The sequence below is a fragment of the Gekko japonicus genome, unplaced genomic scaffold, assembly GCF_001447785.1.
Source record: "Gekko japonicus isolate JY-2015 unplaced genomic scaffold, Gekko_japonicus_V1.1 scaffold1039, whole genome shotgun sequence".
Classification (NCBI taxonomy): domain Eukaryota; kingdom Metazoa; phylum Chordata; class Lepidosauria; order Squamata; family Gekkonidae; genus Gekko; species Gekko japonicus.
The window spans coordinates 507,357-532,664 of NW_015164218.1; the positions used below are offsets into that span (position 1 = coordinate 507,357).

The 25,308-nt window shown below is 47.0% G+C and overlaps 1 protein-coding gene across 1 annotated transcript in view; it reads right to left on the reverse strand.

Annotated features, from left to right (window-relative positions):
- PLXDC1 (plexin domain containing 1) overlaps positions 1–24,237 on the reverse strand; it is a 93,240-nt gene extending 69,003 nt beyond the window's left edge. The window contains exon 1 of the mRNA XM_015408516.1: positions 24,025–24,237. Coding sequence (XP_015264002.1) covers positions 24,025–24,124 — 100 coding nt within the window. The 5' untranslated portion in view covers positions 24,125–24,237. The remainder of the gene's footprint in view (positions 1–24,024) is intronic.
- Positions 24,238–25,308: the final 1,071 nt, after the last annotated feature.

A 25,308-nucleotide genomic window follows, 5' to 3' on the forward strand; every position in this document is an offset into this window, starting at 1 on the left:
ACCCATGACTCTCCCTATATTTAATCTATTTTCCTTACACATTCCTGGAATTTTGTGTTGATTATATGGCACAGGTTACACAGTTCAGGGGGAAAACAGCATTACGACCTAATGATCCTCTAAAACCTATAATTGTGAGCCAATGATTTTTTAAAAGGACCATGAGACTGTAACCCTGTGGAAAGTTGAGGGTTGCTTCATACTTAAATGGCAGCACACATGTATACACATGGAAAGAAACCATCGGCTTGGATCCAGTGATGTTCAAGCAGAAATCTAAATGCAAGTTAGTGCAGTTCCACGTGTACAAGGTCTTGTGGAAGACCTAACACTTTCTTCCTTACATCTTATAGTGACCAGAAATGGCTTGCAAGTCTTGTGCAAGTGGGGAAAAATGGCTCAGGATATTTTACACTTAACAGTGCAAAGGGCTATTGTGATTTTTTTTTGTTCAAGGGGTCTACCGCATGCAGAAATCTTCAGGTGATGCCAAGCCATAGTATAAAGGTAAAGGTTTCCCTTGCTCGAAAACTGGTTGAATCTGACTCTAGGGGGTGGTGCTTATCTCCATTTCCAAGCCGAAGAGCCAGCGCTGTCCAAAGCACTGTTCCCTCTAAGCTGAGGGAGCTAGCTCACAATTTTTTAGCCTCCAGCCCACAGATTTTTGTCTTAGTTCAGGAAGGAGGGCTCCAGAGCAAACTGATTTATGCAGTAGCCAAATCGCTGGCTCGCAACTTTAAAACCAGTAATTCACAAAGCAGAATTTTTGCTCACAAGGCTCCACAGCTTAGAGGGAACATTGGCCCAAAGACATTTCCATGGTCTTTTGGCCAGCATGACTAAACGCCGAGGCACATGGAATATTGTTACCTTCCCACTGAAATGGTATCTATTTATCTACTTGCAATTTCTTGCTTTCAAACTGCTAGGTTGGCAGGAGCTGGGGCCAGAGACGGGAGCTCATTTTGTCACGCAGCACGAGGGTCTTGAACTGCCAAGCTACAGACCTTCTAGTCTGCAGCTTCAGTGTCTTAACCTCTGAGCCACTGCGATAGTATAGAGCAGGGGTGTCGAACTCATTTGTTATGAGGGCCAGATTTGACATAATTGAGACCTTGTTGGGCTGGGCCATGTGTGTCATAAAATGTAATGCCAGGTAGCGGAGATATAAACTGTATAAAGGACACAAACACAAAGGTTTTTTTTTTAACTTAAAATAAAAAAACATGCTTAAAACATTAGCACTCTTGAATTATTTTGTTTATTTAACAGTGTCTGATAACTGACACCTCTTGCTCTGAATTATCGCATCGAAATGTCTGTGCTGTTGCAATCTTGAGTATGCTGTTCAGGTGTGTATCTGTAAGCTGCAAACCTACAATGATGCAGCAGCAGCAGCAGAACTGGAAGAAGAAGCAGAAGATAGCCAGTTTCATTGCAGGCCTGATAGAAGCCCTCCAGGGGCCTGATGTGGCCCCCAGGCCACATGTTTGACACCCCTGGTATAGAGGTTCTCAAACTATGAAGTGATCTTCTTGCTTTGGGGATGCAAAGGTCTGGAGTGGGATGAAATCCTGAGGCTGCTAGTGTGTTCCTTCCTGCTAGTCCAGGCCAGGGTGGATTGAACAACAGTATTACAACTGATCTCCCAGGCAACAGAGATCAGTTCACCTGGAGGAAATGGCCACTTTGGAATGTGGACTCTACGGCATTAGACCCCACTCAAGTACCTTCTCTACCAAAACCCCACCCTTCTCAGGATCCACCTCCAAAACCTCCAGGTAACCCACCCTTCTCAGGATCCACCCCCAAAATCTCCAGATATTTCCCAACCCCAGAGCAGGTAACCCTAGCTAATGGAAACCACACTGGATTTGTGGAGGAACTGCATCCTCAATGCCCAATCATTCCAGAAAGGACAGTTTGCTTTGGGGGCTGTGTGTGTGTGGCAATGCTCCCTCTAAGCTCTGGAGTCTTGTGAGCAAAAATTCTACTTTGTGAGCTACTGGCATTAAAGTTGTGAGCGAGCAATTTGGCTGCTGCATAAATTAATTTCCTCTGGAGCCATCCTTCCTGAGCTAAGACAAAAATGTGTGAAGTGGAGGCTAAAAAAACTGTGATCTAGCTCACACTAACTCGGCTTAGAGGGAACACTGGTGGGTGGGTGTACTTTTTGTGTGCGTGTGCGCTCGCGTGCGTGTGCATGCACGCGCACTTGGAAGTCATGGTGACCTCTGGTGACTGACCCCTACTGGGGGCCTGGAGGATATTCAGAGAGGTGGCTGAATAAAGCCTGCCCCCGCCTCCCGACTGCTGGTATTCCAAGGATGTCTCCCATTCAAGTACTTGCCAAAGTCAACCCTGCTTAGTTTCTGATATCTGACACGACTGGGCTTGCCCGGGCTATCCAGGTCAGGGCAGATGCTTTGCTTTTTGATGTTTCACTGAGCATAGTTTTAACCAGTTTACAGAGATTCTGGTCTCCTTCTTACATTAGCATTGTATTCCCAGCCAACAGATCCTCAAATGCAGCAGTGGACTACACATACACAAGAATGGGCAAGGATTTCTACATGCTTACTTGTGGAAAAGAAGATTTTGGCACTGGGACTATGGCCCCAGGCAGTAGATTCGGTTCAGAGATGAAACCCAAGTTCAAAACTAATGTAGGTTGCCAAGGTACCGTGACTGACTTCAGCAGTTTTCCTCCAGTGTCCCTCTTGGCTCCAAAACAGAAGCTTTACATACAGTTGTAAATATAGAACTGAGTCAGCTGCGGACATGACGTTATCTCTGCCTCTTTGCGGTGCTTTGGGCAATATCTCAGTCTCCATTGCCCATCTATATAACATGATAACCTCAGACAATTATCATGCCCTACAATCAAGACATTGCAAGTAGATAAATAGGTACCACTTTGGTGGGAAGGTAACAGCGTACCGTGCGCCTTGGTGTTTAGTCATGCTGGCCACATGACCACGGAAACGTCTTCGGACAGCGCTGGCTCTTCGGCTTTGAAACGGAGATGAGCACCGCAACCCTAGAGTCGGACTTGACTGGTGTTCGAGCAAGGGAACCTTTACCTTTACTTTACAATCAAGAAGGGGTTCTATGCTCTGGTATGGGGAGGGGCTGTGGCTCAGCGGTAGAGCAAGCAATTGCTTTGCATGCTGAAGGTCCCAGATTCAATCCCTGGCATTTCCGGTTAAAAGGATCATGTAGTAGGGGATACTCTGACCTGGATAGCCCAGGCTAGCCTGATCATGTCAGATCTCAGAAGTTAACCAGGGTCAGCCCTAGCTAGTATTTGGATGGGAGACCTCCAAGGAATACCAGGGTCATGACACAGAGACAGGCAATGGCAAACCACCTTTGAATGTCTCCTGTCTTGAAAATGCCACAGGATCACCATAAGTCAGCTGTGACTTGATGGCACTTTACACAGTAGGTGACAGGAAAGACAAAAGACCTCTTAGCCTGAGATTCCTGGAAGGCCACTCCCAATCTAAGTAGACAAGACCGACCTTGATAGACCATGTGTTCCAGAAGACTACAAATTCTTTTGCAAGTTAAACACATTTGGTTCAATTCATCCAGCCAACTTTCTCTCCCTCACGTAAATTCCTCTTCTTTCTACTCCTCTCATCCCACATTTTATCCAGGAAGGGCTCACGATCCCCAGCAAAGCCTTTCTTGGTGGTCAAAAGACATCCCTTCTCCTCACTTTTTTCACCCGTGGAAACGATAATTAGTAGCTGGAAAGTGCCCTGTATACTAAAATGCACCATACAGATGATTCATAACAAAACAATAATTTACCAGATGTGGATCTTGGCACAGAGTTTTTCATAGCTTTTTATTGACATGAAATGTACATAAACAGCACTAAATATGAGCTTGTTTTCAGCGCCAAAGCTTTTTCCTTGGCACAAAACAACAATGCAGGCCATAAGGCCAATGAACAAGTGCAGATGGCTCTTTGCAAACGAGCATGTGAGGCTGCATTATACTGAATCAGACCGCCAGGGTCAGTATTGTCTACTCAGACTGGCAGAGTCTTTCCACAGTCTCAAGTACAGGTCTTTCACATCACCCACTTACTGGTCCTTTCAACCAGAGGGATTGAAACCTGGACCTTCTGCATGCCAAGCAGATGCTCTGCCACTGAGCCACGGCCCCTCCCTTGCATCTGTTCCCCACCCATCAATGATAACTGGCTAGGTATCTGTCCTTTGAGAAACTAAGCACTCCACACCATTGGGCAAGTCACCCAGTCTACACATATTGATCTATTAATAGATGGGGATAGTTCTAAACCAAATCAACCATTCCTTGGAGAACAACCAGCCAGCCAGCATGGTGTAGTGGTTAAGAGTGGCGGACTCTAATCTGGAGATCGAGGTTTGATTCCCCTCTTCTCCACATGAAGCCTGCTAGGTGACCTTGGGCCAGTCACAGTTCCCTCAGAACTCTCTCAGCCCCACCTACCTCACAAGGTGCCTGTTGCGGGGAGAGGAAGGGAAGCCGATTGTAACCAGTTTTGAGATTCCTGATGGTAGAGAAAAGTGGGGTATAAAAACCTACTCCTTTTCTTCGTCTTCATTCCTTGCCTTTCTTCTATCCCGCAGAGGAGAGGATCTGAAGGAAGGAAGATTCATTCTGTCTGGATGCTCACAGGATGCTCAGAGAGCATAGGGCTAAACTGTGTGGGTTGGATCCAGCCAGATTATTTTCACTAAATCTTGTCCAATTCTCCTCCTTACTACAGTAAGTGAGCCACAGTGGTTAGTGCCGGACCAGGCTTTGGGAGATCCAGGTTTGAATTCTCTGTCTGCCATGGAAGCTTGCTGGGTGGTGTAGTAGTTAAAGCAGCAGACTCCAGCATGGTGTGGTGGTTAAGAGTGGCGGACTCTAATCTGGAGAACCGAGTTTCATTCCCCACTCCTCCACATGAAGCCTTGGGCCAGTCACAGTTCTCTCAGAACTCTTTCAGCCCCACCTGCCTTACAAGGTGCCTGTTGTGGGGAGAGGAAGGGAATGCGACCGTAAACTGCTTTGAGACACATGCGGCCAGCTGGGTGACCTTGGGCCAGTCACAGTTCTCTCAGAACTCTTTCAGCCCCACCTGCCTTACAAGGTGCCTGTTGTGGGGAAAGGAAGGGAAGGTGACTGTAAGCTGCTTTGAGACACATGAGGCCTGCTGGGTGACCTTGGGCCAGACACAGTTCTCTCAGAACTCTTTTAGCCCCACCTGTCTTACAAGGTGCCTGTTGTGGGGAAAGGAAGGGAAGGTGACTGTAAGCTGCTTTGAGACTCATGAGGCCTGCTGGGTGACCTTGGGCCAGTCACAGTTCTCTCAGAACTCTCTCAGCCCCATCTACCTCACAAGGTGCCCGTTGTGCGGAGAGGAAGAGAAGGGATTGTAAGCCACTTTGAGACTCGTAAGGGTAGAGAAAAGTGGAGTATAAAAACTAACCTTTCTTTTTCTTCTGGTCACCCTTGGGCCAGTTACACCGCCTCAACCTAACCTACCTCACAAGGTTTGTTGTGAGGATAAAATGGATGCAAGGAGAGTGACGTGCTTTGCTTTGGGCCCGCACTGGGGAGAAAGGCAGGGTATAACTGAAGTGAACAAATACAGCCCTCATACGACATGATGTTTTTGTCCTTGCCAGCGCTGCAATTGCCAGCCTCTCCTTTTTGGGTGGTCAGAGGGGACTCCCCCCCTTCTTTTTCATCAGCCAAAAAAAGCTGGTTGGATCCACCCCCATAGCCATATCATGTGCTCTGGCTCTCATCTGGCATTTTAAACACACGTTATGAATAATAGCAAGAAAACCATAAGTGGGAGACCACCAGGGGCAGACAGGGAAGTCGAAATAGCGGTGCTATGAGTCTGCATTCTTGGTGCGCTCAGATCAGCAATACCAACAATGAGCATTGTTCTCCTTCCACACTGCTGCCAGCTTATGGGAGGAGGAATTTGGTGAGCTGACCCCCCCACCTCCAGTGCTGCGAAGGACCTCAACCAAGTGGTCCTGGAGGGGCTAGCGGAACTGGCTGGGCTTGGCTCTGCCTGTTCTTTGCCACCAGTAGCCAGGGCTTCCAGCTGCCTGGAGAGAGAGAGAGAATGTCCTTCCCTTTTCGTAAAGGCTTAACGGAATGCTATTCACCGGGTGATGCTATTTACCTCCAGGCCACGAAAAGCTTCAGTTGCCCATTCCTACACGTTAAACCTCTGCTAACGGGACATTTTTCTCCAGGCCTGTTGGCAACCCTACCGGTGACCCTCCAGGGCAGAGGCCTGCCAGGAGTTTTCCATATAAGTTAAATGTCCACCCTCCAAAGTGACCATTTTCTTTTATGGGAACTGATCTCTGTCATTTGGAGCTCGACTGTAATTCCAGAAGATCCCCAGGTCCCTCCTGGAAGTCTACGAAACATGACCGAGAGCCAAACTAGAAGTTTTGCGTGATATGAGCTTGCTTAAAACTCATCCATGGCACCGGCTTAACTTATATATCAGGGGGATTCCCACCTCTGGTCTAACTCAGTAGTTTGCCTGCCCTAACATGAAACCAGCACCTGAATGTTGGAAATATTTCATCTACCATACATGTTATTCTGGGGTTCCCTGTCTGAAACCAGAGCTACTCATAAAGGTTACCAATGGCATGTATTCATTCTAGCTTGGCTTCCTCCCCAAGACTGCATTTAGCTTGTGGCTTGTGGGAGGAGCCTGGGAATCCAGATGTTTTGAACAGATGTCGAGGAGCAAGGGCTTGTCTTGGTGGTGGTGATGATAGGAAATGGGCCTCAAGCACTTGCTTTTTTGTGGGAGGAAGAACAGACCCTGATGCTAGAAGGGAAATTGACGATAGCAGATCCAAATTGCAGTGACATTGCTAGGCCTACAAAAACACAGGCCAAATGAGTCACTCATGGGCTTTACTGCGTGAATCTCTGCTCAGAGCACTAGAAGTGCCAACTTCTGAGGTACATAGAATTCTTACTCAGATGTCGGTTCAGAAGGCAATTGGCTGTGGTCACACACACTAAATAATCCACTTTTGATCCACTTTTAGCACACTTTCCAACTGGATTTTACTGTGTGAACTGGCAAAATCCAGTAGGAAAGTGCATACACATACATCTATAAATAACAATAATTCTCGTATGGCAGTGGGTGTAGTATAGACAGGAGATCCAAAGATTGTCTGGCAGCCTGAAACTCTAGCTCTTTTTGTGGCCAGCTAGGTTTGCTTTTTGGGCTGAGAGAACTATGACTGCCCCAAGGTCACCCAACTGGCTTCATGTGGAAGAGTGGGGAATCGAATCTAGTTCTCCAGATTAGAGTCCACTGCTCTTAACCACTACACCAGAGTGGCTTTCTACGCGCGCACACACACACACACACACACACACACACACACGATGTAATAGGACTAACGTGACTTTAAGAATAAAGTAGCAGGAAAGTTTAAATAGGATTTATGTTAACTGAATTACCCAGGTTGGCTCCTGCAGGTGTGTTCACCACACACTTCATTCTGGCTACAGGGAAGTTCACTTCTTCTACCTTTAGCCAGCCCCATAGCCAGGATTTTTTCCAGGGGGTGCCAGTTAAATCCCTAACCCTTTCTACTCCTCTGGGATAGATTGATGTTCCTCACCCCCTACCAGAAGCAGTTTTTGCGGAACTCAAAACAGTCAAAAGTGGCTGCACTTGGCACAGCCACCTGTTGGCGGGGCTCAGCCAGCCAGGAACTCCACTGACCCTCAACAGGCACAACGTCCGAAGCGAGGATTGAAGCCTTGCTTTGCCTCCAGTCCCCAGTAATCCAGGCATTAGTTATTCTGCTTCTGGGATCTGGGGTATTTAGGCCCCGGTCACACAGCAAAGTTGCCGCGGGAGAGGCACGGATGGTGGGCGGATTATCCGGGCGTGATTACGCCCCAAAATCTGGGAAGTGGAGTGCACCCGTGGCTTACCCTTAAAAAACTAGTACCTCCAAGATACTAGTAAACGTTTGCCACGGGCTGCCTCCAGACGCCCGTGGTGTGATCGCGCTGGCGCGCGGCATTCCCCTCTGGTCCCTCGTTTACCCACCTGCGCCGAGGGAAGGACCCGTGGTGTGCCGGCGGTGCGTCTGATCGCGTAATCGTGCATCAAACTGCGCCGGGGCAATTAGCCATGCCTCTCCCCGCAATATCCGGCCTTAGATCATTTTTTGTAACAAAGAAAGGGTGCTAGAAGAGGATGGAGGGATGTGAGTGGCCTAGAAATGTTTACAGGACATTTTCTGGAACTGTGAGGGACTTTTAATTAAAAAGAAATACTAATTTATCTGGATTCTATTCTGCAAAGCTGATTCTTCTTTTGCACTGCATGCCTATAGACGCGTGGAATTTGTAAAATACTCTGCTTCAAGCGGATCAATATTATTCTACACAACATTCAAATTTCCCCTTTCCTGGATTCCTTTCTTCTCTAATCATCCCATGATTCAAAAACTTCATCACCTTGTAGATAGAAAGCAGCAGGCATGCAGAAATAAAGGCCTCCTTGCTTTAAGGATTTTAGTCAGAGCAAGGCTAATGAGAGTAAGCCCAACATTTCGCATCCCCTTAAGAGCGGAGGACAGTTTTGTTTTTCTCTCACAGACGGCATTAGAATTCCTCTAAAGACAGAGACCTTGAAGGACGATACAAATATCAGGTGCTGATGGACCAAATGAGATGAGACACTGGAAACCTCTGGTGAGGTCTCATGTCTTTTAAAATTTCTAACAGCAGCAGCATCTGGGGCCTCCAGACTGTATAATGACCGTGGGTTAACCTTTCCACCGTGCCTTTTACCGAATGCAGAATAATCACCACATAAGCTACTATTTTTCACAACAATGAAAAAAACACAGGTACAGAGAAAAGAAAGCAGGCAGGGCTGGATTTAGGCATAGACCAGGCAAGCTATAGCTTAAAGGTAAAAGTAAAGGTTCCCTTGCTCGAAAGCCAGTCGAATCCGACTCTAGGGTTGCGGTGCTCATCTCCGTTTCAAAGCCGAAGAGCCAGCGCTGTCTGAAGACGTTTCCGTGGTCATGTGGCCGGCATGACTAAACACCAAGGCGCACGGAACGCTGTTACCTTCCCACCGAAGTGGTACCTATTTATCTACTTGCAATTTCTTGCTTTCGAACTGCTAGGTTGGCAGGAGCTGGAACTAGAGATGGGAGCTCACTCCATCACGCGGCACCTGGGTCTCGAACTGCTGAACTACTGACCTTCCAGAGCCTGCAGTTCAGCGTCTTAACTACTTGAGCCACCGCAGCTCCTAGCTATAGCTTAGGACCTCACAATATGAGAGGTTCTTTGCACCTTCAAATATATACCATACCAAATTTTTCATATTTATATTTGCATTTTCCGTTCCACAGGAATAAGCTGACATCGGTTAGGATGTCGTCATGTCATAATACAGAAGGTGATATTTAGTGCTATCCGAAGCAGAGTTATGCCCTTTTAAAAAGGGGGTCCCCCCCAATATGTATGCTGGGCATCATGGAACCTGCATTTACAAAAGCCAGGTGAGACAGTAGTAAGGAGGAGAATTGGGCACGACAGTGTGAAAAGGTTGGCTGGATCCAACCCTATGGCTACAGTCCCATTGAATAGAGTGGGATTTACTTTTTGGGTAAGAAATTGCAAGTAGATAAATAGGTACCACTTCAGTGGGAAGGTAACAGCGTTCCGTGCGCCTTGGTGTTTAGTCATGCCGGCCACATGACCACGGAAACGTCTTCGGACAGCGCTGGCTCTTCGGCTTTGAAATGGAGATGAGCACCGCAACCCTAGAGTCGGATTCGACTGGCTTTCGAGCAAGGGAACCTTTACCTTTACCTTAAACATGCATAGGACTGCATCATAACCCAACTATAATTGAATCATATTTCTTACGGCTCCTTCATCCTTGCCAATGTTCTGCCCTTATTCTTCCACTGTTATCAACATCCCCTCCTCCAAAAAACCCAAAAACAAAACACCCACCCCATTTCCAATTTTGCCCTCTTCTATTTGTTCCCACCTACCTGTCTCTCAAAGCAACACAAGTGTTTTTCCAGAGCCTATTCTATAACCTTTTAAAAAGACCTTCCACATGATTCCAATGCTTAATTTGTGTACAAATCTGGCACAATTTGGTCAATAAAGATCTGCCCTTTGACGACTAAATAAATGAACCAGATTTTTAACAGTCAGTTACAGATTATGGAAACTTCAGTTTATATGAATAATTGAAACAAAATGAAAAGTCAAAATTTTAAAGCAGGAAGCAGAGAGAATTCTTAGCACTGAGGCGGTCACCTGGTCTGCTTCTAAGTCAGATGAAAATGGATCTTTTGCAGGGACTGTGTAGCCAGATAACAAACGCCGGTGGAAATCTAGTTCCTGCCTTCTTGTTTGCTGCCCTTGCAAACTATGCATAACCTGACTCAGCATCCTCAGTCGCAGGACCAAAAACAGGGCAACACAGAGTTCCCTCTCCTTTGTGTATCACTTGAGCCAAACTAGGAGCTACCAGTAGGTTTTTCATCCTTCAAGTGAGTTATGGGGCTGTCCCTAAATTACAGCTGATCAGAGATCAGTTGCCATGGAGGAAACGTCAATTTCTACGGAATCAGCCCCCACTAAGATCCTTCCTGTCTCCAAACTCTGCCCTCTCAGGCTCCGCCTCCAAATCTCCAGGAGTTTCCCAAGCTAAACTTGACAAAGCTAGTTACAAGTGACAAGGGTTCCCAATCCGACTTGCTGTCAATCATGAATGACTCCTATAAAGTCAACTTAGGTAAAGGTTCCCTTGATCGAAAGCCAGTCGTATCCGACTCTAGGGTTGCGGTGCTCATCTCCGTTTCAAAGCCGAAGAGCCAGCGCTGTCCAAAGACGTTTCCGTGGTCATGTGGCCGGCATGACTAAACACCAAGGCGCACGGAATGCTGTTACCTTCCCACCGAAGTGGGAAGTCAACTTACTTGCTTAAAAAAACCTGTGTTAAACTCCCGAGCACTATTTCGGTGGGTGAGGGTCTTCCACCTTCCCCACTGCCTCATTTTGCCAACAGAAATAGCTGCAAAGAGGGGGGAGGATGTTGGAGGATGTTGGAGCCAGGGAAAAGGGCAAACAATATAGTAGAGAAGCACTTTCTGCTGGCTAAAACAGTGCAGTAGAGAAGCTGGAATCTCCTCCCGCCTCACAGCACTCTGAAGCCCAACGGAGCCCTTTTTAGGTAAGTAAACACACTTTATACAATCAGGGCTATTTTTGGGCAGGAACGCACAGGAACGGAGTTCCAGCTGGCTCCTGAGTTGGCCACGCCCAGCAGGAGCTCATTAGCATAACAGGCCACACCCAACAGCAGAAACTCATTGAAATTGGCTACATTAGGGGTGTGTGGCCTAACATGCAAAGGAGTTCCTGCTACAAAAAAACCCCTGGGTTTTGACAACAAGGTAAACAGAATAAGAAGCAAAAGGTGGGTGTGGCTGGATGACCACACTTCTGGTAACATGGGGTATGGCCTAATATGCTAATGAGCTGTACTATCAGAGGTGTGACCTAATATGCTAATGAGTTTCTGCTGTTGGGTATGGCTTATTATACTAATGAGTTCCTGCTGGGCTTTTTCTACAAAAAAAGCCCTGCAAATTATTATGTGTGCCAGTGAATTGGGTCAGGCACCTGTGTCCTGACTTGTCTCATTCAGAACTTCCAGTCTGGTTCTCAGGAAAGTTTAGTAAAGAGTGTTGCAAATCTCCAGGTGGGGCCTGGAGATCTCCTGGAATTACCACTGCACTCCAGACGACAGAGATCAGTTCCCCTGAATAAAATGACCACATTGCAGGCTGACATTATACTCCACTGCAGTCCCTCCTGGAATCCAACCTTCCCCAGGCTCCACCCCTAAATATCCAGGAATTCCCCAACCTGGAGTTGGCAACCCTATTAGTAAAAGAAATGCATGATGTGACATCACATTCATGCTACAGTTCATTGGCAGCTACATGTAGGAGGCAAAGAAATACTGCATGTGATGATGTCCCGCTGTATATTTCTTTGACTAGATTTTACTTGGGGGGGTGGTTGTACACATGAGTGGGAGGCAGCCATGCACCCTCCAAAATGTGCAGTTAGGCAACTGCCCTGAATTGCGCATGGTTTATTCAAGCCGAGTGGGCTGTTAGGTTTAACCAACCTCTTCGGTTTGGCTGCTTCCCCTGCCATTTTCCTAGCGTGAAAATATTAAATCGTGATTAAAAGAAGAAAGAAAATGAAAGAAGCCAAGCTCTGAAAGGACCGCAAGACTCCTTCCTGCTGGACAGGCACTGCTGACTTTTCCTGTTTACACAGTTTTCCAGCTGAGATTGGATTGGAGGCAGAAGATCTGGACAAGCCTGGGTTGCTTTAAAATGGCTTTGGGGCTTGCAAAGTTCTGCTTGCTCCAGAGAATCTGCATTCTGTGTATACAAAGATGTTTGAGCCTTGCTGACTCACTGACTGAGTGGGGGCATTGAAACGGTTCAGGTACATCCTGCTGTACTAGAGCCCAGGAATTTGGTACACATGTAGTCCAAGACACTGTGATTACCAGAAGCATGTCCAAATGAGGCCCAAGTACATCACTCTCTCAAAAGATGGGGACCCAAAGGATGGCATGAAATGGATAAACTGCTCCTGTATTAGCTAGAAAGCTATAATTTGGTACCCACATACTCAGAGGTCGATTCGGGGGGGTTCACGGGGGATTGCAGTTCCCCCTGGGTGAGGTGCGGGGCACATGACGAAGCCCCGCCCCCTGCTTCCGTCCGCCCCGCTTCCAGCCCTCATTCAGCCAGGAGGAGGCAGGAGAAGAGGGAGGGTAAGTTGCTTCCTCCCCGCCTCTCCCCACCCCTGCCTGCCTGGGGCCAGGGAGGGCCTTCGCGGGGCTTCCTCGCACTCCTGCCGGCCTTGCAGGTCCACCGCCGGGCCCCTGATGTCAGGGAGTGTGGCATATGCTAATGAGTTATGCTAATGAGTTCCCCTAGCTCTTTTTCTACGAAACGACCCCTGCACATACTACTGATAATAAGAAAAGTGCAGACGGAAGACTTGAAGTATATCGTATCACACTTTAATCCCATTCTTCTTCCAAACATTTCTGTTGGCAAAAACTGGGGGGGGGATTAGGGAAGCTGGAAGCCCCTCCTCCCTACTCAAAGTGCTCCAGAGCCCAACAGAACACTTCTTAGGTGAGTAAACCCATGTTGTACAAGTCATTACAAGCAACAGCACATATTGTTCTTTCTTTACCATATCCTCATAGCAACCCTATGGGTAGGTTAGGCTGAACTTCTGATTCACACATTACAACATCCTCATGTCCTCCATTGTAGGTTTGCCAGCCTCCAGGTGGGATCTGAAGACCCCCTGGAATTCCAGCTCATCTTGAGACTACAGAGGTCAGCTCCCCTTGGAAAAAATGGATGCTTTGGAGGGTGGACTTCCAGCATTTTACCCCACTGAGATCCCTGCCCTGCCCAGCCTCCATCCCCAAATCTCCAGGAGTTTCCCAAACTGGATCCAGCAACCCTACCTCCCCATCCCCTGCCAGTAGCCAGGGAGGACCTGACAACCCTACCTTCATGTGGACTCCATGGGTCCTGTTGATCAGACAGATGCTGGGAGTTCCATGCTGAGAAGTTAATTCCTAAGCCTTGGATCCTATGATCTGTTGGAAGTAGAGGACTGTATACTGTCTCTTGTCTCAGGCTTCAGAGACACCACCATAGATTTAGAGACAGATAGAGGAGGTCAGGACACACACAGAGCATCCTTTCCTTGCTGCTATCTGATACTATCCTTTGAAGTAGAATGCTACACTTAGGGACAAGACCCTTCCTTCCTTCTCACTTGACACCTTCTTTCACACACAAAGAAAGAGCACATGCTCTCCGTCTTTGCCACCATGGATGCAGGACAGGCATTTCCCATCTACATCCATCTAGCTAGTTAGATTAGATTCTATTCCTTTCTCTCAGCCTGTACTCCAGACTGTAGTTCCTTGAATAAAGGATTCTTATTAGTTTAAAACTGACAAGTGGCTCCATGTAACTCTGTAACTTTGCTAGCACAAACAGTACCAAAAAGCTACTGCTGAGTGTAGTCTGGTGCACTCTGCTATGTACAGAGATTTCTGGCTGTACCATACCAGTGAATCTAACATGAACTACTTCCATGTGTTAGACATCCTCTGCCATGGAACCTGCTTCCTCCTCCTCCTCCTCTTCTTCCTCTTCTTCTTAGATTTCCAAATTTTACTGAACTTAAGATAGTACATACATCAGTAAGAACGCTATATCAGTTTTCAGATTTTCAGAAGCACTGAGTTACAAGAATAGGCATGTTACAAATAACATTCTGCAGCGTTTTAAAACTCTGAGGACACAAAAGCTATTATCCATGTGGGAAAAGGTATCATAAAACATAATGCGATATCCAAAGATAAATCCAATTAAGCATCACCAAGAGAGTGTGTCATTTAATATTAGAAGATAAGGAATGAAAGTATAGTGACTCCGTTAACCGGGAGAGGTCTCAACAGTAGAGTCACCCAAAGGGCATATTATAGGTGGAGCCATGTACGGAAACTGATAGTGGAGGGGAGGAAATCATTATCCGCCATAAATTGCAGAAAAGGGGCCCAGGTTAATACAAATTTAGAGTAGACTTTGTGGGAACCAGTTTGAATTTGGTGTAAATAGTCGATGATTTTAGACATAGCAAACTAGGGTTGCCAAATATAAATTGTCCGGGAGCGGGGGGCTCCCGGACAACGTCGGGATCGTGCGCGCGCGCGTCACTCGGAAGTGACGTCGCACGCTGGGGGCGGGGCCACGCTATTTGAGGGGAAAATGAAGAGTTTTCCCCTCAAATGGCAGCCATTTGAGGGGAAAACTCTTCGTTTTCCCCTCAAATAGCGTGGCCCCGCCCCCAGCGTGTGACGTCACTTCCGGGTGACGCACATGTGGGGGTGGGGTTTCCCCCGGGCCCGATTTTCGGCCCGTCAGAAATCGGGCCGGCAAAGCGGGGGAATCCCCGCCCCCCGGCCCGATTTGGGAACCCTATAGCAAACTGATCCCAAACTTTGTCATACCAGGCATTCAATGTCAGAGGTGCTGGGGATTTCCATACCGTGGCTTGCTTCCTCTTTTGATAGCATTTCCATTGGTGCCAGTTCAACAGTTTTCAATGAGCACTTTTGTGACTGGAAGTGCTAGTGGAAGAGGAAGAGGAAGCAGACTCTGTGGCAGAGGCTGCCTAGAAGTCTCAGAACTTGTTCATAGGATCCAAGCCTAAGTAAGCATGGGCCTAGTTGGGATAGGGACAATGACATGCAGGGAGAAAGTGCAGGGAGAAAGGGCTTAATCCGTGAAAGTAGCCCTGGAGAGCCACTGTTTGCCTCACTTGGGCTGCGATCACACGTGCCTTTAGATCTGACACAGCTGCGAATGCCTGACAGATCTAAAGGGCATGATCAGTAGCAACATCTGGGAAAGGTCCCGCAGTAGTCGGCAATCCATGCTGCTCCGCCACAGAAGTGGAGGTAAAAGACACTGGGGAAAGTCCAGCTCTAACTGGTTCCAATGGGCCACGGATGGACTTTCCCCTGTCTGATCGCTCAAGCATGCTGTCATGCTGTTGGGATGGTCTGATTATTCTATCCTTACTGGGTGCCATTTCCCTCCCCTCGCTGAGCAGTATGCGCATAAATGCACACTCCATGGGGAACCCTCAGCATGGAGGTGTGATTCCTTGTTTATGAGCATGGGAAACAAAAGAGGAAAAAACCCCACTCGGCCACGTGCTGTCTGATTGGGCAATGATGGGCTGAGCCCACAGCTACAAAGGATGTGTGATCTCACAACTGCAAGTCAAATTCCTCTGAAGGAAATAGGCTCGCTTCCCCTCCGCACCAACTGGAGCGTGTGACCGCAACCTTGGAAAGCATATAACAAGTGTCCCCAACCTTTTTGAACCTATGGGCACCTTTGCAATTCTGACACAGGCTGGTGGGCGCAGCCACAAAATGGCTGCCATAGGAGGCAAAGCCAGCCTGGCTTACATTTCTTTCTTTACACGGTTTTATTTATTTGTTAGATTTCTATCCCGCCCTCCCGCCGAAGCGGGCATGAACTGATAACTACAAGCAAGTTCCCCCAATAGGGAAAATAGCAGTTCTCTGGGGTAATTTCAGATCAGGAAAACAATGCTGACTGACCAGATCGTTGCTTGGTTTGAAGTTTTATTTTAAAGGTTATATTTTATACTTCCACTTGTAATGAGTTTTGCGTTCTTGGCGGGGCAAAGGTGGACTAAAAAATGACTTAAATAAAGGTTTCTTTGGATGGGAGAAAATTTTATATAATTATGTTCAAGACATGCCACTGGTAACCACCCAAAATGTGGATTAGCGATGGTATTCCAAAAGCCACCTTTGGCACAGGCTGATGCAGCCAGAAGTAAGCTTTCCTTGAGGCTTCCCTGACTGAAATATTCGCATGAATCAACTGTGACGCATCTGAAAAGAACTAATGAAAAAATAACCATCAACCTATGCTGAACCCACTAAAGTTAATTTCTTGAACCCACTAAAGTTAATTTCGCCCACGAATGTCTCATGAAGCAGAATTTTACGCTTCTAATGAATAAAACTTTAAAACGTGTGAAAATCCATGATTAGATGGATGATGATTCATCATGTGTGACTCTTTCAGAGCCAAGAGGCAAGTACGATATTATTATTTTGAAGTTTCCATAAGCTATACCCTCTGCCTGCAATACATCAACGGACATCTTCATCATCTAGAGCCACAGGATGGAGGCCCTTGAGAAATTCCACTTCCACCTCACCCAAAACATGAACCTGGACTAGATTATGAGGTAAATTCACTTTCTGTTGCAATGGACACAAAATCCATAAAGTTATGGACCAGAACACATATTCTTCATGGTTCCAGCTGCCCTCCACATTGTAGATTCCACAATATCCTATCAACAGCCAAGTTCTACAGCTTGGACTTGGCACCTTGGGAATCCTTCTTAAAACTAAAGCACCCACTCAATGAAGCAGTGAAATAAGGCTTAACAGATACCTTAAAGACTAACAAAATTTGTGACAGGGTATGAGCTCATACCCTGCCTCAATTTTTGTTAATCTTTAAGGTGCTGCTGGACTCTTACACTTATCTAGTGCTACAGAGGGACTAACATGGCTACCCATCTTGATCTATCTCCATGGAAGAAACTTAAGAGTTCTCTACAGCAGGGGAGGCTTGGGAAGAGACAGTAGGATTACCAACTCCAGCTTGGTAAATTCCTGGAGATTTGGGGGTAGTTCCTGGGGAGGGCTGAATTTGGTGAGGGAAAGGAGCTTGGGATGTGTGGTGTCAGTCTAGGACTTCAGTTTCTCTATGGTACACCATAGAGTCTACCCTCGGAAGCTGCCATTTCCTACAAAGGAAATGATCTCTGTAGTTTGGAGATGAGTTGTAATTCTGGGAGAACTTCAGCCCCCCCCCCCCCCCCCCCCACCCTAGTAAAAGAGCACCATATCATCTACAGATTTTTAGTAAGTGTGCTGTCTTCAATGGTCTTTACCATAGAGACTACGGGGAATTCTTACAGTGTCACTATGTGGAGGCTATTTTTTCCTCTGGCTCTTCAATTCCTCAGGAGCAGGAAATTAGGGCTGGTCATTTCCTGCCCCAGGAGGGTACATGGAAAGCCTATTGGGGATTAGGCTCTGTAATAAACCCAAATGACAAAACTATCCCAGGAACTACCAACGTCCGTTGTAATACCAGGGGTTTGTTTAGCCTTTTATCTTCCATTGCCATCATCTTCCAATGCTGCCCCTTCTGCTTTCTACATAGGACAATCCCTTTGTAAGAGCATCAACGGACTTTAATCTGACACACCCTCAAATTAGCACAACTCAAAAGCCAATGGGGGAACATTTAATTCCTCCAGGACACTCTACAGCTGACCTCTAAGCCGAACATTTACGGGGGAGGTTCCAATATGAAATTACTGAAACAGTATGTATTGGCACATTTGATTCTGTTCAGTTTGAGCTATATCAGGAAGGTAGTTTTCTTTCCTCCTACACAAATTAAATCAGTACAGCATAGCCAGAAAGACAGTTTCTTGGCTCAATCTCATCCCCTTCTCCTTCTTACTACAGTCCCTGTCCCACGTGGCTTTAGGCCATGCAGGTCCCATGATCCCCAGAATAGCCTTTTGGGGTTTTCAAAGGGGACCCCTTCCTTTTTCAAATGTGGAAAAGGTGGTTGAATTCAACTCAGTAACAAATCACCAGTAACAACTGTTGTAAACAGATCACTCTCTGGGGCAATGATGTTCATTATATTTGGTCCTTGGGGGGGCAACAATGGAAAGGCTTCTAATGTCCTGGCCCCACTGGTGGACCTCCTGATGGGACCTGGTATTTTTGGCCACTGTGTGACACAGAGTGTTGGACTGGATGGGCCACTGGCCTGATCCAACGTGGCTTCTCTTATGTTCTTACTACTGTGTCCTTATCTCAGTGGTCCTCAATGTGATACCCATGCTGTCATGGTGCCCACCAGTGTGCTTGCTTGGCACCCACTTGCTTCTTTCTCAAACCATCTCTCCCCAGAACAAAGGACCAGTACTGGCTTGCCTTCACTTCAGTGGACCAGGAGGTGCTTTAGAAGAACCCAGGAGGCATCACCTTTGTGCTTGCCGGGAGCACCCGTGGTCCCAGGCTGAAACAGCTGCCTCCGCCATAGAAGGATGCTTGGAGTGGATCCATCCCCCATGGCAGCCATTCAGTTGTGCTGCCCATTGCCTGCTCTCAGGATTCCAAAAATGACCACAAGGTTGGGGACTCCTAACTTATCTTACACATTTTTGTGTTCTGCATACAGAAGTCACATGCCCACCAATGTTTCCTCTAAGCTGAGTTAATGTGAGCTAGCTCACAGTTTTCTAGCCTCTGGCTCACACATTTTTGTCTTAGCTCAGGAAGGATGGCTCCAGAGCAGACTAATCTATGCAGTAGTCAAATTGCTTACTCACAACTTTAATGCCTATAGCTCACAAAGTAGAATTTTTGCTCACAAGATCCCACAGCTTAGAGGGAACGTTGATGTCCACTACTTTGCATTTCAGGATCACTTCAGCTCCACTGTTCACAATCCCCCCCCCCCCCCCTCCCACGCACCAATATATATATATATGCCAGCCACGAGGACAAGAATCACAAACGACTGACAAAGTCCACAAAAGCTTGTGCCAGAATTCATCTGTTGGTCTTCGAAGTGCCACGAGGCAGTTTTTGTTGCTTATTTCTGCTTTTCTACAGATCTTTTCACAAAAAAAGTCCTCTTGGAGCTTTTCTACCATTCGCTGCACCATTCGCAAACGTTCATAGAGTACTGCATATGGACAGCTGGTCTCCTGTCACAAATACTTGAGCTTCCACTGTCACGCACAAACATGGGTGATGCTTCCAGGGTTCTTCTGAATCACCTCTGACATGAAGACAAGCTGGCACTAGCTCTCTGCTCTGGGGAAAGATGTTTGGAGAAAGAAGCAAGTTGGCACCCGTAAACTCACTAGCAGATGCGATGGTACCCATGAGCATCACACTGCAGACCACTGAGTCAAGGACTAAGTGATGCATTCACAAGTCACTAGATTCCATGCTTGCAGTCACATGCATAAATACCTGAATGTTTGTTACATATTCACCTCCTAATCAAGAAACTGGTGCATGCCCCCCTATTATGAGAGCCATCTTGGTGTAGTCGTTAAGAGCAGCGGACTCTAATCTGGAGAACCGGGTTTGATTCCCCTCTTCTCCACATGAAGCCAGCTGGGTGACCATGGGCCAGTCACACTTCTCTCAGAACTCTCTCAGCCCCACCTACCTCACAGGGTGTCTGTTGTGGGGAGAGGAAGGGAAGGAGATTGTAAGTCGCTCTGAGACTCCTTTGAGTAGTGAAGGGCAGGGTATAAAACCCACTCTTCTTACCTAAAGAAGCATCTGCATTCATTTATTCAGAAGAAAAGGCAGGCAAAGACCTGCCTGAAATGACTTCAAAGTAAAATAAAATACAACAAAATCCTAAACTCAGCAGCATAAGAACTAGCGACATCAAAGCAAGCCAGAACCAGCAGAACATAAAACAAACTTCCAGTGGCCTAAAATGGTATCAACAAAACGAATCTTAGGCAAGAAGCAGACCATAAAAACAGCTAAAGCGAATGGGACTTCTCAGTTCAAAGCCTGCGTAGAAAGAAATGCTTTGGTCTGACATACAATGGATTGTTGTTGTTGTTTTCGAATAAATTTTATTTTCAAAACAAACAACATAATGGATTGTTAAGGTAGGTGCCTCGTGAGCCTCAAGGGAGAGGGCATTCCATGCATACTAGGGTTGCCAGTCTCCAGGTGGTGGCTGGAGAGCTCCCAGAATGACAGCTGGTCTCCAGGTTACAGAGATCAGTTCCTCTGGAGAAAATGGCTGTTCTGGAAGGTGGACTCTACAGCATTATATCCCTGCTGAGGTCCCTCCCCTCCCCAAACCCCGCCCTCCTCAGGATCCACTCCTCATATCTCCAGGTATTTCCCAACCCAGGTATTTCCCAGTCTTCATCCCACCCTCAAACTCTGCATATAAGAACATAAGAGACGCCAATGTTGGATCAGGCCATTGGCCCATCTAGTCCAACACTCTGTCACACAGTGGCCAAAAATACCAGGTGCCATCAGGAGGTCCACCACAAACAAACCATTCACTTGAGAGGTCCATTGCTAGGTCACAGCATCTCACCACCACTGACATTTTCCTTACAGCAGCTTGAGCTGTGCAGTCTTGGGCCACAAATGCAAAATGCCACATATGAGGAGATGGGCCTGCCACCATTTTCAGTATACACACAGTTACTTCACAAGACTCACATCTACCTGTATAGACGCTTGATGGCTACGTGTAAGTTTTCCCCTCAAGCAAAGAGTATTTCCTCAGGGCCCACTTGGGGCATGAAAGTGGCGCTGAGGGAGACGGCTGAAGTCCAGTTTGGTGTAGTGGTTAAGTGTGTGGACTCTAATCTGGGAGAACTGGGTTTGATTCCCCACTCCTCCACTTGCACCTGGCTGGATGACCTTGGGCAAGCCATAGTTCTGACAAGAGCTGTTCTTGAAAAAGGGCAGTTTCTGTCAGAGTTCTCTCAGCCCCACCTCCCTCACAGGGTGTCTGTTGTGGGGAGGTGAAGGGAAAGGAGTTTGTAAGCCGCTCTGAGACACCTTTGGGTATTGAAGGGCGGGGTAGAAATCCAATCTATCCTCCCTCTCCTCTCCTATACGCCATAAATACTTTCAGAATCAGGCTCATGTGCATCTGGGAGACAGAGAACTCTCATCACATGTCTGACACAAAGGGGCAAACATTAGGACTTATTGAGAGGATTGGCCCTGACACAGAAGCACAGTCTCCACAGTGGGTGCCTACGTTTTCTGCCAAATAAGCACAAGTCACTCAGAAGTCATACACAGACATACCTTAACATTCCTACCTGGTGGAATGAGCTCCCAGATAAGATCCGGGCCCTGCGGGACCTTATGCAGTTCCGCAGGGTCTGCAAGACGGAGCTCTTCCGCCAGGCGTTTGAGTAGGAGCCGCTGCCGCCACCATCCTACCAACGAGGTAGTGTGCCATCAGCAGCCCTGTTAAAGGGGGACTGGCCCGGCCTGGTAGAACAGCATAGCAGGAGACCGCGTTGCAGAGAGAGCTGGCCATCAAATTTAGGTGGTTGTCCCATCTTGGAAGATTAAATATAGGTTCAGCACCGTGTGATAGGATGGTTTTATTGTGTTTTAAATATGTAATTTATTATATGTTTTATTGTATTTTACTCTGGCTTTGCCATATGTAAGCCGCCCTGAGCCGTTGGGAGGGCGGGGTATAAATCAATCAATCAATCAATAAATAAATACATAAAATAACAGAGGTCTGACAATAAGTTTTCGTCTTGTCAAGCAACCTTGGCTCCCTCTCCACATACTTCTCTCCACACTAGAACTGCCAAACTCCAGGCAGAGCCTGGGGATCTTCAGAGCGACAACTTGTCTCTAGACAACACAAATCAGTTCCCTTGGGAGAAAATGGCTGCTTTGGAGGGTGGACTTTCTTATTACTTGATACAGGAAACCACTTATGCTTGCAAGATTAAACTCTATTCCTTCTCAAGTAAATGCAAAGTCGAATGCAAAGGATTGTATGACTGAGCCTCTGGACCAATAGGGACTTGGGACCAGTGTTCCCTCTAAGCTGAGTTAGTGTGAGCCAGCTCACAGTTTTTTAGCCTCCGGCTCACACATTTTTGTCTAAGCTCAAGAAGAATGGCTCCAGAGCAAACTGATTGATGCAGTAGCCAAATTGCTCACTCACAACTTTAATGCCAGTAGCTCACAAAGTGGAATTTTTGCTCACAAGACTCCATATCCCACTGAGGTCCATCCTCTCCTCCAAACCCACCTTCCCAGCCTGTACCCCCAAATCTCCAGGAATTTGCTGATCTGAAGCTGGAAATCCTACTACACATATTCACATCTCCTTATCCATGACTGAGCACTGACTGGGTCCCCTATCTTGCACGCGTGCACCCACACCCATGCTCCATGTGGGTTCTCCTCATTTTACAAGAGAAACTTATAAGTACTATTAGCTGATGTTGCATTTGTTGAGTATCTTATTTAAAAACCCTAAATTTTAACAAGTGGGAAAAGGGCTACTAGGGACTTGGGAAAGTGGATTGTGGTGTCAGAAGCCCCCTACCCAGTCAGCCAATCAGAGCAATGTATACCCGGCTTCTGTTCAGAATCAAGGAAGCCTTTTTCACCGAGCACCTTCCTTCCCGAGGAGACTGTTGCATGTAATAGCAAATAGGATGAGTATGTTTCCGACAGCAGCTTTCTTCTCCCTAAAGCCTGTCTTCTGGGGAACACTCTCACAGTCATATGCATGTTTAAAATGGTTATTTACATGGTAAAGTTGATCTGAATGGACTTCTGCAGATGATTTAAGTATGGCACACTGGTCTTGTAAATGCCTGTTCAGATTACAATTTGATGCAACCTGGACAAAAAACACACACACTCTACAACACTGATTGAACTTGGCAAGTCACAAAACTATCACAAACTAATTCAGTACTGACTCAAGTACACCAACACCTGGGTATGGACACTAGTGTACTGACATACGCAAAGCTGTGTGCACCAGTAGATAGTCACTTTGATGTGCATTTAGCACTCGTGTGCATGTGGATGTTATAAGTATCCATAACCACACACACACACACACAGAGACAGCAGGCACCTACCTATACCAAAACTGATACACACACAGTGCTAGTGGAATCAAACTTTGAACATATTTCCATGCACATGGAAATGTTAATATACAGATATTAATGCACGTTAGAACTAACAGCTGCCTTTCTGACAGGAACTTGCCTGTTCCTTTATTTTGACAGACCCAGTTAATCTGTGCGCACAGACTAAATGTTACAGTGACTGCCTGCACAGATTAAATTTTGCAATGATGCAGCCACACCAAATCATGCTCCTTAATTTCAGTACTTCTGCAGATGTGTTCTCTCAAAGAACTGTGCATGATCTTTATCTCCAACAGCTTTGTCATATTTGATCCCCATCTGCACTTCAAGGCGCACCTGCCTATGGCCCCTTGCACACTTCACAATCCCCTCTCTTTCATGCTCACACTTCTAGCGCCCCCCCCCCCCCCTAAAAAAATGCCTGCTCCCACCTCCAGCTACACTTACCAATGCATGCCTTCTGTCCAACAGATCCCGACATTCACCCACACATGCTTTGCACACATATGTTTCATGAGAAGGTAGTACCACTGGAGGTGCGAATGATACCTGTTTGTGGTCTTTCCCTTGCTGCTCCTACAGCCTCCTCCTGTAGCAAGCAGAATGAGACAACAGCTCCCCACAAAATCTTCAGCGATTCAGGGTGCATCCCTAATTTCCTTTTTTTTCTTTCTTGGCACTAACTTTCTCTGCTGTATCTCCTTGGCAGTTTTAGGCACGCAGCTCCCTGACCCCCTCTCTCAGCAGTTGTCGCCTCCAGCCTGATAGTGAGGAACCAGCGAATTCCACAAGATTCTTGGTCTGTAGCAGAATTTGACTGGCAGGAAATTCAGCATTTGGGGGCTGCAGCAAGGAACTGTCAAAGCTCAGCTGAGCAAGGTTTGGAATGGGGGAGAGAGGCAGGGAAGGAGGGAGAGAGGGAGGGAAACAGAGAGATCTGCGTGCCCTCTGGTGGCCACTTGGGGACACAGCTGTGTGAACCACAAACGCAACCTGGTTCAATTTACCATCAGTTTCTCTTTCACAGCCCCCGACAGTAAGAGCACTCACACATGGCATAATTAGTCAGAGAGGTTCGTTTTGTTTTAAGGCTTGCATGTGAAATTGAAAATGCACTCTGGTAAGAGCTTTTAATAATAATTTTGCCACCCAGTCAAAACTAGAGTTGCCAGCTCTGGGTTGGGAAATATCTGGAGATTTGGGAGTTGGTGCCTAAGGAGGGTGGGGTTTGGGGAGGGGAGGGGAGGGACTTCAATTGGTTATAATGCCATACAATCCACTTTGAAAAGGGCCATTTTCTCCAGGTGAACTGATCTCTATCGCCTGGTGATCAGTTGCAATCGCAGAAGATCTCCTGCCACCACCTGGAGGTTGACAAGCCTAAGTCACTACCAGCTTATGTTGTCTCCCCAACGTTCCTCATGGGGTTTTTCAAGGCAATAGGCAATCAAAGGTGGTTTGCCATTAGAAGAAGAGAAGAGGAGTTTGGATTTATACCCCGCCCTTCTCTACCCAAAGGAGTCTCTCGGAGTGGCTTACAAACTCCTTTCCCTTCCCCTCCCCACAACAGACACCCTGTGAGGTAGGTGTGGCTGAGAGAGCTCTGACAGAACTATGGCTTGCCCAAGGTCATCCAGCAGGTGCAAGTGGAGGAGTGGGGAATCAAACCCGGTTCTCCCAGATTAGAGTCCATGCACTTAACCACTACACCAAACTCTCTCTTACCTGCCTCTGCATAGCAACCTTGGCCTTCCTTGGTGATCTCTCAGTCAAGTACTGACCAGGACTGACCCTGCTTAACTTCCATGATCTGACAAGATCAAGCTAGGCTGG